Below are 16948 nucleotides of genomic sequence, written 5' to 3'. Positions count from 1 at the left end.
GGATGTTGGACATGCATTTAGTAAATTTTTTATTAGTTTCAGCATATGTATTTTTCTCTGGTATTAGGATGATATGCTTCATTGAGATGTAGATGTTGATTTTTTGGCCTTTGATATCGGTGATTGTTTTGTCAAGAAGAATACTGAATAATAGTAGTGCATGTGCCTCGTAATTGTATATATTTATAATTTCCACTTGATTTGTTATTAGTTTTATGTGATGCAGAGAGGATATCCCGTGTGTGATTTGCTTTACCTTGGTGTCAATAATAGTAGTGCATGTGCCTCGTAATTTTGTATATATTTATAATTTACTTGATGTTGTATTTTTGTTTGTATAATAGTGGTTATAACCAGTGACTTTTATAGGACTCTGTACGGCTTATTATGTACTTGTATTATCTATAGAGGCTTGTGTTATTGTTTAGATACTTTGTATCTATATTATTTAAAATTTTAATTTAAGATGGCCCTTTATGAATTGCTACTATTGTGGCTCTGTTTATCCCTGGAACAGAGAGTAAGTGTTGTGTTATGTCGTTATGAACTCTTGATATTCAAGACAAAGTTCATTCTATTATAATAGATGGTTTTGATTCTCTTTTTATTTAATTATTATAATGTTTTTTGGAAAGATCTCATCGAGGCATTCTTCAACCGTCTCTACATAGGCTAAATAAAAAGTGGTTCGCTACTATATTATTTTATTTACTAAAACTTTTGGCAGGTTCCGAATCAAGTATTATTTGTTTGTTGTAGGTACAATATTGTTAGGGTCTTACGATGTTACTAATGAAAGTTAACAACATTAACAACCAGCTTTTTAAGTTGAGGTATATAAATATTTTTTTGTCCAACTTTTTTTTCTACATAGTAAATCTTTAAGATTTTTTTTCTTTTTTCAATTTTGTTTAAATCGGATTAAAATTATACCTTGATAAATAATTCTTTGTTTATTTTCATTCATCATCTCATTTGTCAATGGGTTTAGGTTTTTTTTTATTTTTTATTTTTTGTATAACCAGTATTATTCATTACTTTTTAGTATTATATATTTACAATCAAGAACATGACATATTGTTTTTAATAGAAAGAGTGAACAAATTTGATTGGATTGAAAAGAGAAGCTACGTGACATTGGTGTTTCCCTTCACTATGAAATGGCTCGGAAATTCTGGTGGATGATTTTGGGGGAGCTAATAAACATTGGTGTTACAGTATTTTGAAGGATGAGGTATAGAGTCAAGTCAGTAGGCTAACGTTGGGTCATTGTTTGATAAAAGGCCAATCAACCTTAGCTCTAAATTAGAGCATAAAATAATTAGTGAGGGAATAGGATAATTACCAAATTCAGTAAATGTTCTTTTAGGCCCAATCAATCTAATGTGTTTTACACTGGGCAAATTTTTAATGGGCCCAACCTTTAGAACAAAATTTAGAAACGGAGGAAGCCGAAGCCTCAATCAGATTTTGCTAAGGAACAAGACAGGGAGGCGGTGGACACGAAATGATGTGGAATTTCACGAAGCAAACGGGTTTGATGAGGAGAAAGAGTTGGAAGGGGTGGCCACTTAATATTGAGGAAACGGTTTTATTCCTGAGAAAAACCTTCCAAAGGAAACTGAAAAGGTTACAAATGGTTTCGGTGTTGGAGTCTCAGAGGATCTATATTTGGTTCAGTTGATGCAACCTATATGTACAATCTGAAGATCAAAGTAAATAATCCAAACAACTAGATTTGCCTCACAATTAGGAATGCTTTTTTATTAACATTCTCAGATGAGAGGAAAATAATTAAGTGTTGTGACAAAAATTCAGGCAGCCCTTAGACCAGTGGGGAAGTTAGAACACCAAATAAGGATCGAGTAAGGGACAACGAAGGAAGGAAGAAGGGACTTAAGGAGGTTGTTGGAATGCGGTCTTTGTTATAAGTCTAGTGGAAACAAAGTTGTTGGAAAGGGTATTGAAAAGAATGATTATTGTCTCTTGGAATGCGAGTGGTTTGGGGTCGTGTAGGAGGAATGGGATCAAGGATACTATTAGGAAAATGAACCCGAAAATAGTTATTTTTTAGGAAACAAAGAGAGTAAATAGTGGAAGAAAGCACTGTGAATAGTTTTTGGAAGGCTAGATTTTTAGGAGTTGGGTTGTTTTACCATCGATGGGTAGGTCCGGTGGTAACTTGTCATGTCGGATGTTAGATGGGTGCGAATGGTGGATTTATTGTTGGGTGACAAAATGTCTCAAAAAGTCTGTTGAATTATCAAGGTATTACAGATTACACATCTATATATTTACAACTGTAGAAACTAAACTAGGAAAGAATAAAAAACAGAAACTTCCTAATCTTAGGATACAAATCAAAATTAATTTCCTAGGATCCCAAAATACAATAACTTCTCATATCATATCACACGTTTTTCCTAAAATAGAAAACATGTTTTTCTAACACTCCCCCTGAAGTTGATGAATGAATGTTATCCATTTTCAGCTTGTGAACTAAACTCTGGAAAACCTTACTAGTCAGTAACATAATTTTTTGAGTTCTAAAAAGATAATTGCTTGTAACCATCTGAGCTTTCCCATTAACGCCAGAATCATCCTCCTCAAAGTAGTATAGGCCATCCAGTTCTTCAGCATTGCCAATCCTCTTTCCCGATAATCAGCCGTGAAAGATTCAAATAGATGGCAAAAAAATTACTTCACAATCTAAGTCTTTGGTTATTTTACTAATGGACAAAAGATTAAAACTTAGATTCGGTACATGGAGAACCCCTTTTAACGTGACATTAGGTCTAATTCTTATAGTCCCAGTACCGGCCACCACAGAAGAGGTCCCATTGGCAATCTGCACTTTGCGGTCTCCAGCGTTGGGAATATATGTGGTGTAAAGCTTAGCACAGCTGGTCATGTGGTCCGTTGCTCTTGAGTCAATAATCCATAGTTCTTCTTTTTCTGTCAAGCCGAAATAAACAGTTAATGCTTTACCTCTCTGAGCCAAAAAGGAGGATGAGTGGGACGATGATTATGTTATCATCTACCTTAGTTGTTCCAGTTGTTCCTTGGAGAAAACTGGTGCTGCAGTGGCTGGTTCTTCATCAGTTTTCTTATCTGCTGCCTGAAATCCTTTTCCTTCTCGTCCACAGTTCCGAGGTGTCTAGTTGGTAGGTTTGCCATGTAGTTTCTAGCAAGTCTCCTATGATATGGCTTCTTGCAGTGATCACACCACTTCTTGTTTTTTTTTCCTTCCCCCGGATTCTCCTGTCCACACTCATGAACAACCAGAGTAGAGTTCTCTAAATTCTGCATATTCCCTCCAAGCATGACCTTCTTTCTTTATTCTTCTCTACGCATCTCAGCGAAAATTTCTTTGATTTGAGGCAGGGGTCTCATTCCAAGCAAACAGCCACGGACTTCATCCAAGTCTTTATTAAGTCCTGCAAGGAAATCATATATCCGGCCTTGATCAACCATCCTTCTATACAAAACTGCATCTTCAGGGTCTTTCCATGACGAAGTTGAAAAAAGATCCAATTCTTGCCAAATTCTTGTCAACTCATGATAATACTGTGTAACATCACTCTCCCCCTATCTCAAATTTGTCACCTTGTTCCTTAACTCAAACATCTGTGAGGTATTCTCTAAATCGGAATAGGCCAAATTTACAGCATCCCAGATTTCATGTTAGTTTACCAATCCATCCCAAAAGCTTAAGCTTTTAGGAGGTGAGGCAACAATAGTTTTATACTTTAACACTCCCCATCACGTGTGGACTAAACAATGGGCAATTGTGTAAGTAAATTAATTGAAAAGCCCAACACGTGAATATTTAAACCTAATATATATTAAAGATTCACACATGATGACAATTTAAATGGAGATAAAGAGTGCAATTACGGCCGTTTGAACTCAGACACTCCCGCTCTGATACCATATAGCAAGAACCTGAGGAGATAGTAACTAGAGGAGAAAACACTGCTCGAAGATGAAACTATTGTTGTATCATTCATATTCTAAACCATATACACCAGCCTCCTTATATAGATAAGCTAGGAGACATCAAATAAAAGGAAACATATATACCAAATAAGAAAACAAATCAAAAAAAGAAGGAAACTACCTAATCACCTATCCCAAAACTTAAAGGAAATTACTCAGAGTCAACTAATAATCTTCCTCCATAATTATTCCTTATTCGGCTACATAATAATCTTCCTCCAAAATTATTCCATATTCGGCTACATAATAATCTTCCTCCATAATTATTCTATATTCGGCTACATGATGTTATGGCGGAACGATCCTTTGTAGTTTGGTAGGGGAAAGAAGGCTCATGTAGTTTAGAAGGTTGTTAGTATTGCTATTCTTTTGGGTGCTCTAGTTAGAAAGAAATAATAGAATTTTGAAAGAAAATGAGATGCCTCAATTTATTTATTCGAGAAGGCAAAATTTTTGGCTTCTCAATGAACTTCAACAGACTCATCCTTTAAGGATTTCCCACTTTCCTTGATTTTTTAAGTTGGGAGGATACTTTGTTGTAGTTTGTGTTGCTGGTGCAGTTGGAATTTTTGTTTGGTATTTTTTTTTCTTTTTTGTTTTTGTAGCCGTTTTTTCTTTTCGATGGATAGCTCATCCATCTTCTCTTCGTAACTTTTTGATAGAATTTATAAAGTTCTCAGTTTCTTATCCAAAACAAAAAAGAAAAAAAATCTACTTTTAAGCTGAGTTTTCTTAAGTCAGCTCTCAATATCCTTGAAATTCCCAAACCTACTAAGCTATTTTAAACCAGGTCCCCCGTGTAATCTTACAATGTCTGGGAAGCATGAAACTCGTGGCTACTCCCACCAAGTAGGTGCCTTTGAGAAATTAGACCTGAGATTCTAGGAGCTCAGCAAATCATGAGCGTGACTGCTCTGCTGGCTTGTAACACTGATTACGCCCAAACGTGTACAAAAACAAGCGGTCAATTGTAATACAATTTGAACGGTCGATCCCACAAGGAAGTGTTAAATTGAACAAGAAATGATTAGCAAATAAAAAGCGTTATGAAAGTAAGCAATCAAACAAAGAAAAAAGAATGAGTGTTTTTAATGATTTTATGAACAATTTAAAATGGAAAAAATTCAATAAATAAAAGTGGTAAGGCTTTGAGAATCCTCCATATGCTTTGTTCACCTATTTGGATTTTGATTCATAAATTGACTCAATCGAAAGTTTCGCATCCCAAACAATCAATCGGAAAATAAATATTTGAAGAACATATGAATTAAAAATGTATTCGAGTAAATAAAATTCTAACGTTTAGAATTAGGAAAAATTATCTTATGAGAAATCCAAGAGCGACAATATACCGTTGGCAATAATGCAGTAAAAGACTACTCATAAAATAATACCGATCAATATATCATATAATGCAACAATCACATAAAAAGAGCTTGACTAGATTTATATGAGAGTTGACAATAAAATATATTGATAAGAAGAAGAAATATGATAAAAGAAAATTATTTACTCAAATGTATAAAACTTACAAACCATTGGAGAATCAAAAATCCAAATAAGTTCACTACACATATAAGATCATCTCTAGCCTCACCTAAATACTCTAGCCTAGCTTGCACATAATTCTCATAAAATTCTAAAAAGAAAGTATGAGAATAAGAACAAGAAAATAAGAGAAAATGTGTGAGAATTTAGATTCTAAAAATTCATCCTTTTATCACTTAGATAATGATCCTATTTATAGAGTTTGAATATGCTAAGAATATACAAATCGGATGCTCAATCGAGGGAGAAAAATATCATGTTTCTGAAGAGTGGGACACGTGTCGCAACTTGATTCGCGCGCAGGAGAGACGTGGTACACAGCTGGACCACGCTGGAAGAGAACTGGACGCGCGCGGGAGAGAAACTCGCGCGGAGAGGGAAAGTGCGCGCAAAATGCGCGTACGCGGGGGGCAGCTGGACACGTGGCGAGACCTAGCTGGAGGGGCGCTGGCACGCGGGACCCACGTGGAAGAGAGAGGGAGTACGGGTGACGCGCGCGTGAGGAGAACTTGCGCGGAGGAAGCTGTGTGCGCGCCAAGCGCGTGTATGCGGGGGAGCAGCTGGGTCCCACGGCCTGCGGTGCGGCAGCGGTCGACACGTGGCGCTGGGCTGGCTCGCCGCTTCTCGGCTCGGCTAGTTGGTGGGCTGATGGGCTTTGGGCCGAATTGGGCTTTTCTTGGGCTCAACTTTTGGGTTTTGCTTAGTAAACTAGCCCAAATTCAATTGTTTTCTTCCAAAACCTGAAAAATAAAATAAATCCAATTAAAATTAAATCCTCTAAATTTAGGAATATTTAAAATTAAAATCACAAAATTGATAAAATAGTTTGACAATTATGAACATTAAAAGTGCAAATTCGTGCACTTATCAAACACCCCGTTAAATTAATTGAGATTAATTAATTTAATACAGTTATTAGTGTTAATTGATTTAAAAATTAGCATTTTAATTTCAGTTGTAATTATTTCATTATAAAATTTTGTGGGAGAGCGCTTGCATTTGCACCCGGGGTCCAGAGTTCGAATCCAGGAAACGGCCTCTCCTTCGGGGGGTAAGGCCGCGTACATATGGGATTGAGCTTTCCCCCGAGCCTGTCATAGTACGGGAGCCTCTTTGGCACTAAGCTCCGCCTTTTTTTTTATAGTTTGCCCCTTCAACTTTTGAATTATTACAATTTGATCCTCAATGTTAGAGAGTGTTGCAAATAAGCCAAGCCTTGTGGATTTTAGTGAATATTATTTGGTTTGATTACTATTAGAAATACCAAGATATATTTATTTTTTTTAATCTATAAATGATGAGATTATTTTGAAGTTGATTTTTAGAAAAGGATTTTGATTAATTTAATTTTTATCAAGTGTGTTCCGTGATGGAATCAACAAGTCAATCAAGATGATAAAGTGAGGGCCTTTGTTCAATTTCTCCTGGGAATCAGGTTTTGACAATGATTTTGTAGAACCTTGAAGTTTTGCATGTGATTTTCATGATCAATGAGGTATGGGATCTTGATTTCTCTTCTCCTTTGTTTCAAAAATCAGTTTTTAGTTTAAACTTTGACCTCTTTGTTTCATTTGTAGTTCAATGGGGTTCTAATTCCATAAACAAATGAAAAGGCCCAAATTGGTCCTCTAAGGTTCATGCAAATTGAGGTTTTTGATCAATTTTGGTGGGTAACCCAAAAGATTCCTTGGAGGTTTTGTGCTTTTCTTCAAGTTAACCAATGTTAACCAATGTCATAGGTGATTGAACATCCTTAGAGGAAATGTGGTGACATATGTATAGGCATCTTAAAGGTTTGAGTGGAATTTGTGAGCCATAACCATGACCTATAAAATGAAAAGGCTTGGTAAAGTTGGTAAAGCCAGTAGGAAAAATTGGAAACTGTATTCTCTTTTGAGGTTCTTGAGTTGAATCATGTTAGAAGCGTAAAATAGACATCCTAAGCTTCGCACAGCGGCAAAAATCACCTTAAACGGATAACCGTAGCTCAAGTTATGCATTTTTAAAATTAAGCATGTTTTCTAGAAATCCTTCAGAAACATCAACAAGTTTTGATCTGGTGTAACGTCTTTTTGGACACCTTAATGGACCTAAAATTAAGTTTGTGACAACTCTTTGAAAATATATAGATGTCTACTCAGACTAGGCACTGATTTTGTAATTTTTGAGGATATGTATAATATTTTATGACTATTCTCATAACAGTCGCTAAAATTGTCTTTCTTGAATTGATAAAACAAAGACCGAGACCCCTGCTTTTTGATATAGGATTACTGAACCTAAACCACCTTTATTATCATTTAGAACAAGTTGTTAATAACGTGTGAGACTTAGAATAATCTCATTTGGAGTCTTGTAGCCCGAGTTGTGTGCATTGGAAATTTCATGTAAAAACTTCCTAAAAGCTGTCAAAATCAGGAAACCAGAATTTTAATTTCTTAAGAACTGTTTTTGAGGTTCTTAAAGAGCTCAGATCAAGGCATATAATAACTCGTTGGAAAGACCTACGTGTCTACTTTCTTTTGGAGTTAATTTTTAAATTTTTGAAGAGAGAGAAAATATTTTATGAATTTTTCCGTCAAGGTCGATGAATCTATCAATTTACAGTTTTCAGAGGGAATATGATTTTGAGTTAGAAATTGATTTATGGCTAAATGATTTATGGTTTATAACCTTTGAGGTTATATTAACATTAAATATGAGCTTCTTAATGAAATATGAGAAAAGTGTTATAAGAGGATAAATTAACACTTGATTTACGTGGTGGAGACTTAATGGACTTTATTAGAATATGACACTTTTGCATTGTTGGTTATGCATACATGAATACCTTACAGATAATTGAATTTAGCATGATCATTTCTTGAGTTTGATCTTATTTAAGCATGAGATTGCATATCTCTTTCTTTTGGAAAATATTTCATGGATTTTCACTTCTTGGAGTGAGAATCAATTTCACCAATGTTGATACTTTAAAAAAAAATTCTGAAAAGTATTTGTAAATATACATATATATATAGCGATTATATATGTGAAAAACCTTCCCAAAAAACTGCGTTTTGCAAATCATGATTTTAGTGAATTTTGGAAAAAAAAAATAATAGATTTAGTCTCGAATTGAGATAATTTGAAGATGATATATATATATATATATATGAATTTTTAAACGCTATCTAATGAGCATTTTAGATAGTTGATTCAACATGATAACCACAAAGATCAGGATATGGAGATTGTATCCTTAGGGGCAGGTCTCGAAACCCGTACGAGCCACTCCGCAGCGTGGGTGGTGATTTGGTTTTGCACTAAACTACGTATCAGTATTTTGAAAGAGTATGTCAAACTACCGGCGTATGATTCATTCTTTAGTTATTTTCGTAGTGATGTGAATATCCAAGTGTCTGATAGAATTACAACATACCTAGTATTTTGTAGACTATTCAAATACCGGATCCCACCAGTTTTGAAAAGGATTAGAAATTGATATAGTATTTTGAAAGAGTTTTCAATTACTTGATTGATCGCTTCACTTTGCATTTGACTACATCAGTTGTGATTTGATCATTTTTCACATACTCTTATTTCCTACATTTGAGTCATGCATTGTACTTTTGTTGTTGTGTTTCAGTACTTTGATCATTTGTCACACCCTCCAAACGGGGTGGGTGACGTGGAGCTCGATTAGGGGTTAAACGCGCAATAATAATAAAGGAAATCCCCAACGAGCCCCACATAACTTGACTAAAATATAAATAGAATTTCTATTTCTAGGACCTGAGCCTCTGACAACACACAGGGCTCCACCCATAGGACATACAGTATTGTACATACATGAAAACGTAAACAATATTACATTTACAAACATCAACCACAGTCTAGAAATCTAAATATTCAGAGTTTACAAGAGTTACACTTCCTTACATTTATATCTCAAGAGGATGAACACAATCCTCACTTGATCCAATAGTAGGAAATCTCCAACTACTCCGCACCGCTCCTAGAGTCTCCTGGGAGGGGTTTAATATTCATAAAATAATAAAACGTGAGCGAAAGGCCCAGTAGGATATAATTTAAAATGACTTTAAAATAAATGAATAATAAATAACTGAATGAATAAATAAATAGAATGAGACATTCAGTTCTGACACAATAGTCAGAACCTCACATCCTTTTTCTCAAAGGAAATATATATAAAATCTCCATATTACAGGCATCAGCAAGTAATTAATACAAATTACTTACACAACCAATGCAGCCTACCCGGACTGAGCTTTGCGTTTTGCCCCCGAGGATGCATTCTCCACATCCTATCTAGGCCATCAGTAATATTTTCTTTACCGGTTCGCAAGACCTCTTATCTTAAGAAATCTTTCATTAAATTTTATGAAATCGTTATTATGACCCCACGAACTACTCAAGCCGTGGGCCCCATGAACTGGACAAGCCATGGGGTTCCATGAACTAAACAAGCCTTGGATTCCATGGACAAGACAAGTCATGGACTTCATGAACTAAACAAACCATGGTTTTCAAATGGTTTTTCTTTCGCAAACAAGCCTATTTCTTTAAAACATTTATAAGGCCAAAATTCTTTTGAAATCAGGCTCACAAGGAAAGGGGATAGAAATCCTACCTCATAATACCAAACCTGGGACTAGCGTTGCCCTATTCTGGCTTTCACTTCCTCAAGCCCTTTCAGTCTGAATCCTCAGCTAGCACTGATACAAAATGACACTTTAGGATCAATTCTCATTCCTAAAGTGATTCAATCTCAATCATGTACTAAGATTTCCAATTAGTGTGCCCTAATCCAATTTTATGTTTCAAATCATCATTCCAAAGGTTTTCAATCTCAAAACAAGGATTAAAAATGATAATCCATTTATCCCGAGTCCCCAAATGAAGCTAATTTGGGTTCTCCTCGAAAACAGAGGTCAAAACGGCAATTTCAGCCCAAATAGGGTCAAACCCCGTGTGCACCGGTCGACCGGTGACAGAGCAGTCCAACAACACCGGTCGACCGGTGGTGTGCAATCCATTCGACTGGACAGGTCGACCGGTCAGTCCAATGCAATCCGGTCGACTGCACTGGTCGACCGATTACCATGCGATCCAGTCAACCAGACAGGTCGACCGGTGGAATCAGCTGCGGGAGAGAAGCTCGCGAAAACCAGTCTGAAGACCTGCAAATCCAGTCCCAAATCAAAATATTTCAAATGAAAACTACTAGATCCGGGTTCTAGGTACTAAATCAAGTCAAAAGAACCCAAGATCTCTAATTTCTACCATGATTTTACTCAAACATCCATGAAAATCCGTTTGAACCAAAAATAAGTTTTGAAATCCGAAAATCCAAGATTCAAGAAATCTTACCTTGAATCCTTCTCTTGGCGTTGAAAACTACTTTAAATCTTTCCTTGGTTCAAGATCCGTTCGTTTTGGGACAAAAACGGGAGAAAGAGAAAGATAGAGAGCACGGGAGTGAGAGTGAAGAGAGAGAGAGAGAGAGGCTCACGGGAAAGAAAAGAAAAGGAAGGAAAAGGGAAATGGAAAGAGAGAAAAGGAAAAGAAAAGAAAAGCATGTATAATATTTTAAAATGACAGTCCAGAAATGCTCTCATACACACTTCTGGATACAAATGTAAATACTGAGAATATTTAAATACCTTGAAATTATTTAAATTCACTCATCAGAAACATTTATTAATTAATATCTAATTAATTAATCCAGATTATGCACACTAATAATCTCAATTATCTTAATTAATTTCATTTAATTCTTCAAGGTATTACATCATTTCACTTCACTTGTTTTATTATCGTGATCCCTATTTTTCCCCTAATGGGTATTTGCTCACCCATGTTTTAAATGTTTTTCACCCCTCTAGGGTTAGTAACTTGATTTGAAGCGCAGTATGTTTACAGCAGTAGATTGAATATTCGAGATTCGTGATGGTTTGGTTTGTTAAATTTCATGATTTTAAATTTGGAGCCATACTGTATTTAGTGTATGTAAACATATGTCGACACTCTCTCAAGATTGTATCATTATGAGAAGTTGTATGTATTTTAGATTGTTTTATAATTACTTTAAAATAAAAGAATTCAAAGTAATAAATTTTAATATTTATTTTCTTAGTTTTTTTATTAATCCCGATTAATTAAATTTAAATTTTCTATTAAATCTCCATAATCACGATTCTTTATAATCACAGCCTCTTTTTGAGTCGTGACATGGCTCCTCAAGTTTGATAAGGTTATTAAGGTCTTGTTCATTTCACCAATTCGAGTTTTCAATTTTAGGTTTCTACAGTAAAAGGTTCTCAGAAAATGTCACATCTAATTTTTTCTGCTACAGTGAAAAATTTTCAGAAAATATCATATCTCAACTCGAATTAAAAACTCGAATCTGCAAAGTGAATGAGGCCTAAGTGTTGCAACATTTGATTAGAGAGGTTTCCATGCATTTTGTTTGGATTGAGCTACGAGTAGTAAGTTCAATATTTGCGGGCCTATTCCTGCAATCTGAACTTTCAAAGCATTACAAATAATAATAATAATAATTCTTTTGCATCATTCCTCCTCTTTGGAAAACTAACCCTCAAGTATGGTCATAGGCTTTTTGGTCCGCTTTCTCCTACTCATGGCAGAGATAATTTGCATTAATGTTGAATTTGGAATTTATTCCTAAGTACTGTTAAGTCTCTCCCTTTTAGATTTGAATTGAAATATGATATTTTTTAAAAAATTTTAACTGTAGTAAAAAAATTAAATGTGATATTTTTTAAAAATTTTTAACTGTAAAAATTTAAAATTAAAAACTCAAATCGATAAAATGATTGATACTTCAATCTTCTTAACCATTTTTTTACTGGCCAAACTTCTTTTTGCTTAGTTTGGAATAAGAACTAACTGGACACCTTTCTTTCCGAAGATAAATAATCACCAAAGTTTCCTTCTTCAGTACTTTCGAACCTGCCTTTTCTGATCAGCATTCTTTTTGTACTTGGCTTTTGGATTCTTCTATCTTTGACTAAACTTGCTCACTCAGCTCATAGTCTTCTTCAGCCATGCTTTCTCCACATGCATTACTCCTTCCAATCTTTCTTTTTTTTATTTATTTTTTTTTTTTTGGAAGAAAAAGAAAAATAGGTTAAGACTTGAGATGAATTAAAATTAATAGGCCACTAGTTTACATAAATTAATAAATAAGTTAAATTACTGTTTTCGTCTATAACTTATATGGTTATGAACTATAACTTGACAAGTTATTGTCCATAATTGTCCATAACTTGGCTGGCTATGAACTATAACTTGATAAATTTGTCCATAACTTATCTGGTTATAAACCATAACTTGATAATTTATGGCCTATTAATTTCTATAACTAAAAATTAGCCTATATACTTTCTTAAGCTTTTTATATTGGCCTATTTTCTACTATTTTCTTTTTTTTTTTTATGGGAAAACCAGATCAAGGAAGCCAGATTTTCTAAATTTCTTTAAAAAAAAAAAGGCCGGGTAAATTGGACACATATCATAATCTTATCTAGTATATGACTTTTAGACTGCTTTTGATATGAGAGTTCATATTAGAATAGTTTTAGTATTAGAACTAGATTAATGATTTATGGTTTGAATTTAAGATTCAAACTATAATTCTGGAACCGAAATCAGAACTAGAAGTTTGAACCATCTAAAATTAAGAGATGAAGTAGTTTTATTTTTTGAGGTGGTTCTAATTTAACATATCACATCAGAATTCAAATCTCGAATCAGAACTCTTCAAACTAAATATTAATTTTCAAGAACTATTTTTTACATTTTACAAATAAACAAAGGTTTAAACTAAAATTATAATTCTAATTTTAAAATCCTCATACCTACATGATTTCTAGTCACATTCCCTCTAACCACATAAATATTGCATTTTCAATTAAATGAAAGACAAAAATTTCACGAATGTACATCCTACTACATCAATTGTTCATTTATTTCACTTAAAAGATACATGTTTAACAGGGAATGTTACATTGTCGTTTCTGTTGGACATCTCATTCGCTACATATACGTTTCGGTATTAATTTAATCATAGTGTATTACATTCCTGCCCCTCACCGAAAAAATTAGAGGCTTCCACCTACCACCATCCTGCATGTCTCCAGCTGTCATCTATTAGGAAAAACAAATTTCCACATTTATGCCTCGTTCACTTCGCGGATTCGAGTTTTCGATTCGAGCTGAGATGTGACATTTTCTGAGAGCTTTTTACTGTAGCAGAAAATTTTGATGTGACATTTTCTGAGAGCTTTTTACTGTAGAAACTTAAAACTAAAAACTCGAATCGGTGAAGTGAACGAAGCCTTGTTGAACACGTGCTAGATTTTTTTGTTTTTATTAGTACCGGACTGAAAACTTTACCTACAGCATTTAAAAAAGGGGAAAAAAAATGGCATGCCGTTTTAAACTAATGTTAAAGTTGTAATAGCATTTAAAAAAGGAAAAAAAAAAATGGCATGCCCTTTTACACATCTTAAAGTTGTACCTTATGGTTGAACAACTAATTTTGATTATTGAATTTACCAATTTCCTCTGTTGTAACTTATGGATTAATCTTTAGCCAAACTCTCTTGAGGTGTTATTTTTAAAAAGACGGAAAAGTCTTTAAGTTAACATTTTCAAGCGAAGATGCAAAGAGAAAAATTATCAATTAGTATTTGATTACAGGCTTATCCCTAAGCTTGCAGTTCAATTTAGCGTTCAATTGCTAACCCATAAAAGGTACAAATTTAGCTACAAATTTGAAATTTTAAGGTACAAGAGCATGTCTAAGGTATAATATTACAATTTTTTTTTTTTTAAAAGTTCAAAATTACCCTATATATTTCTCTTATTGACTTCCTTAATCATGACTGACTTTTTTTATTAAAATAAAATAATCAACTTAAACAACTTAAACAAAATGGGCAATATTAATTTCATAAGAGTCAACAATTCTTTAAAAAATCATTTTTTTTCTATAAACTCAAAATGAAGGGTATAACCGTTCACTTCACTAATTCGAGTTTAGAATTCGAGTTTTGCTACAGTAAAAAGCTCTCACAAACAATCACATCTAATTTTTTTGCTACAGTAAAAAATTCTCACATAAAATCACATCTCAACTCGAATTACAAACTCGAATCAGCGAAGTGAACGGCTCTAAATATCCCCAATAATATGTCGTTAAAAGTGATACTGACGGACAGGCAGGACAAATGAGCGCAAATCTAAACGATGAAGCTAAGGCGACCTTTCCATTTGCTATGAGCCAGCTGGAATTATTTTTTTTCCCTTTGTTTTGGCTAATCCAACTAGACTTATAAAAGTCTAAACTATGCCCCTCTAAGCTCCCTTTTTCTGTTTTTTGATTCCAAATTCTCTCTCTAGAAGAGACCTACGGTTTTGCGCAATTCCTCTGATTGGCCCACAAATGTCTTCATGGACACGTAGCTACAAGTTCAGGCGCAGATTGCGCATTTACTGCCCTGCTCTTTCTTCTTTAGGCAAGTTGGCTTTGCTTATGACACATTTCGCCAACTATTGAAGGGTCGACAGCAGAATTCTGCGGTGCCTAGAAAAATAGCACGGTACGAGTAAATTTGCAAACCGCAAGACAACAACAATAATTCCCTGACTTTGGTTACCATAGGCAAGTTGAATTTCAAGGGCTTGGATGCACTAGTTATCGGTTGTCAGCCGACTTACACTAGTGTCGGTTTTTAACAGCTAAACACAGACTTGCCAAGTTTAATCGCAAAGCATATACACAGTTGAAGCAAATTAATTACATGATTCATATCCAACTAGTGCCTTGATTTTAGTGTAAGCATAGTTCACATTCAGCTCATCCGTAAAGAGTTTGTTTTGATAACAATATTGAAACAGAAACAACATAAGAGAACAAATCACATTAATCTAGTGGGCTTATAAAGCTTATAACATCAACATCATTCATCTTGACAAATGCAAATATATATTTTGAGTATTCTTTCTTGCATTGCACACAAATAAAAATTTTCATAATTCAACAGAGAAAAAAAAAAAAAAAAAAAAGCCCTTTCTAAAAGCACAAGTTCATCAGTCAAAGCCTCAAGAGATGCAGACTACTATGATCGAAGAGGCCCATCACACTGAATATAGTAGTCTTAACAGTCTAGATCAGGAGCTTCTCAATGGCATCCTGCATTTTACAGTAAAGCACCTCAGAATCCAACACAAGAATACCGTAAAAATGGCAACATGGGACAAAAATCGCCTACAGGAAATACTGGAAAGGCAACATTGAAAATTACCTTAAGTTGATGTATTTGAGACTTCAATTGGCTTCCCTCATTTGTTGTCACAGAACAGGCAATGACAGGTCTTGTGACACCGCATGCTCGGCCAAGTGCTTGCTTCGACGGGACAAAAACATACGGGACGTTCTAGAAAGTTCCAAAAAATTAGTAATTAGAGCATTATGTAAACGGCTATGAAATGCATAGTTTTTGCAGTAACCATTAAATACATTTCCTGAGTTACACTTCAGAAAACTAGTTTCCAGAATCCATAGCATAACTCAAGCATGGTAATACAACATAAGTTCCAGTAACAGATGTACTAACAGAGCAATAACACAAATGCTGAATTTTTTTTTAACATGAAATTTGCCCACGTGTGAAATTCATGTAAATTATGTAAAACTGAAATGTCCATTTTATCCCAACTTTTAGCTTATGTTTTCGGTTCATAATGCGTGGTTAAACTACTTTTTTCATCATTTGTGTCGATCTTTATATATGATAATAAGTTTTAACAATGACCCAAAAAAGAAACTTTAAAATAAATTCACATTCCAAAGAAATGGTAAAAGAAAACAAAGATTTACCTTGTCCTCAGCCAACAGGGGAAGATGTAGAAGGATCTCGCGCGGTTCAGTATCCGCCGCCATTACAACGAACTCCGAGATGCCCCTATTAAGAGTCTTAGTCGCTGCAATCCAAACAAACTGAAAATATTCACCAAACAATTCAAAATATCAATAACAACCAAAAAATGTTGAAAAAAAAAAAAAAAAGTTCAAAATCAAACCTTCATTGGCTCCTTTCTTGAGCTGCTTGTAATTAGCGGCTTGTTGGACAAGGTCGAGAATGGTGATCGTGAGCTGCGCATCGGCCAAAGGGTACGCCTTTGGGTTAACTTCCTCTCCTGGCTGCAAAAACAAAACGAGAAAGCGAAAATGAATAATCAAATCGAGGATTTTCTCGGCCGCGAGAAAGTGAGGAAAAGTGAGAAAAAGTACCATTGTTGGCGTCGAAGAAGGACTGGAGAAGAGAGGCTAGGGTTTTTGTTGAGTAAAATTTTAGGGTTTAAGCAAGGT

The 16948-nt window shown here is 34.6% G+C and overlaps 1 protein-coding gene across 1 annotated transcript; it reads right to left on the bottom strand.

Moving 5' to 3' along the window:
- Positions 1 to 15404: 15404 nt before the first annotated feature.
- LOC21405210 (NHP2-like protein 1) lies at positions 15405 to 16948 on the bottom strand. Its single transcript, XM_010094935.2, has 5 exons — positions 16871 to 16948; positions 16660 to 16780; positions 16457 to 16560; positions 15882 to 16013; positions 15405 to 15769 (listed from the first exon to the last, which is right to left on the bottom strand). Exons 1-5 carry the CDS (start codon positions 16871 to 16873, stop codon positions 15743 to 15745), a joined length of 387 nt encoding a protein of 128 aa, XP_010093237.2. The 5' UTR covers positions 16874 to 16948; the 3' UTR covers positions 15405 to 15742.

This window comes from Morus notabilis, unplaced genomic scaffold (assembly GCF_000414095.1).
Source record: "Morus notabilis unplaced genomic scaffold, ASM41409v2 Scaffold74, whole genome shotgun sequence".
Taxonomy (NCBI): Eukaryota; Viridiplantae; Streptophyta; class Magnoliopsida; order Rosales; family Moraceae; genus Morus; species Morus notabilis.
Note: the sequence above shows the minus strand (reverse complement) of the source record. Positions and strands in the feature narration are given on the sequence as shown.

Coding starts and splice junctions, on each gene's coding strand:
- LOC21405210 (XM_010094935.2), bottom strand. Junction 16,561..16,659: donor CAAGAAAGGAGCCAATGAAG/GTTTGATTTTGA, acceptor TTTGGATTGCAG/CGACTAAGACTCTTAATAGG. Junction 15,770..15,881: donor CTCAAATACATCAACTTAAG/GTAATTTTCAAT, acceptor TGTAAAATGCAG/GATGCCATTGAGAAGCTCCT.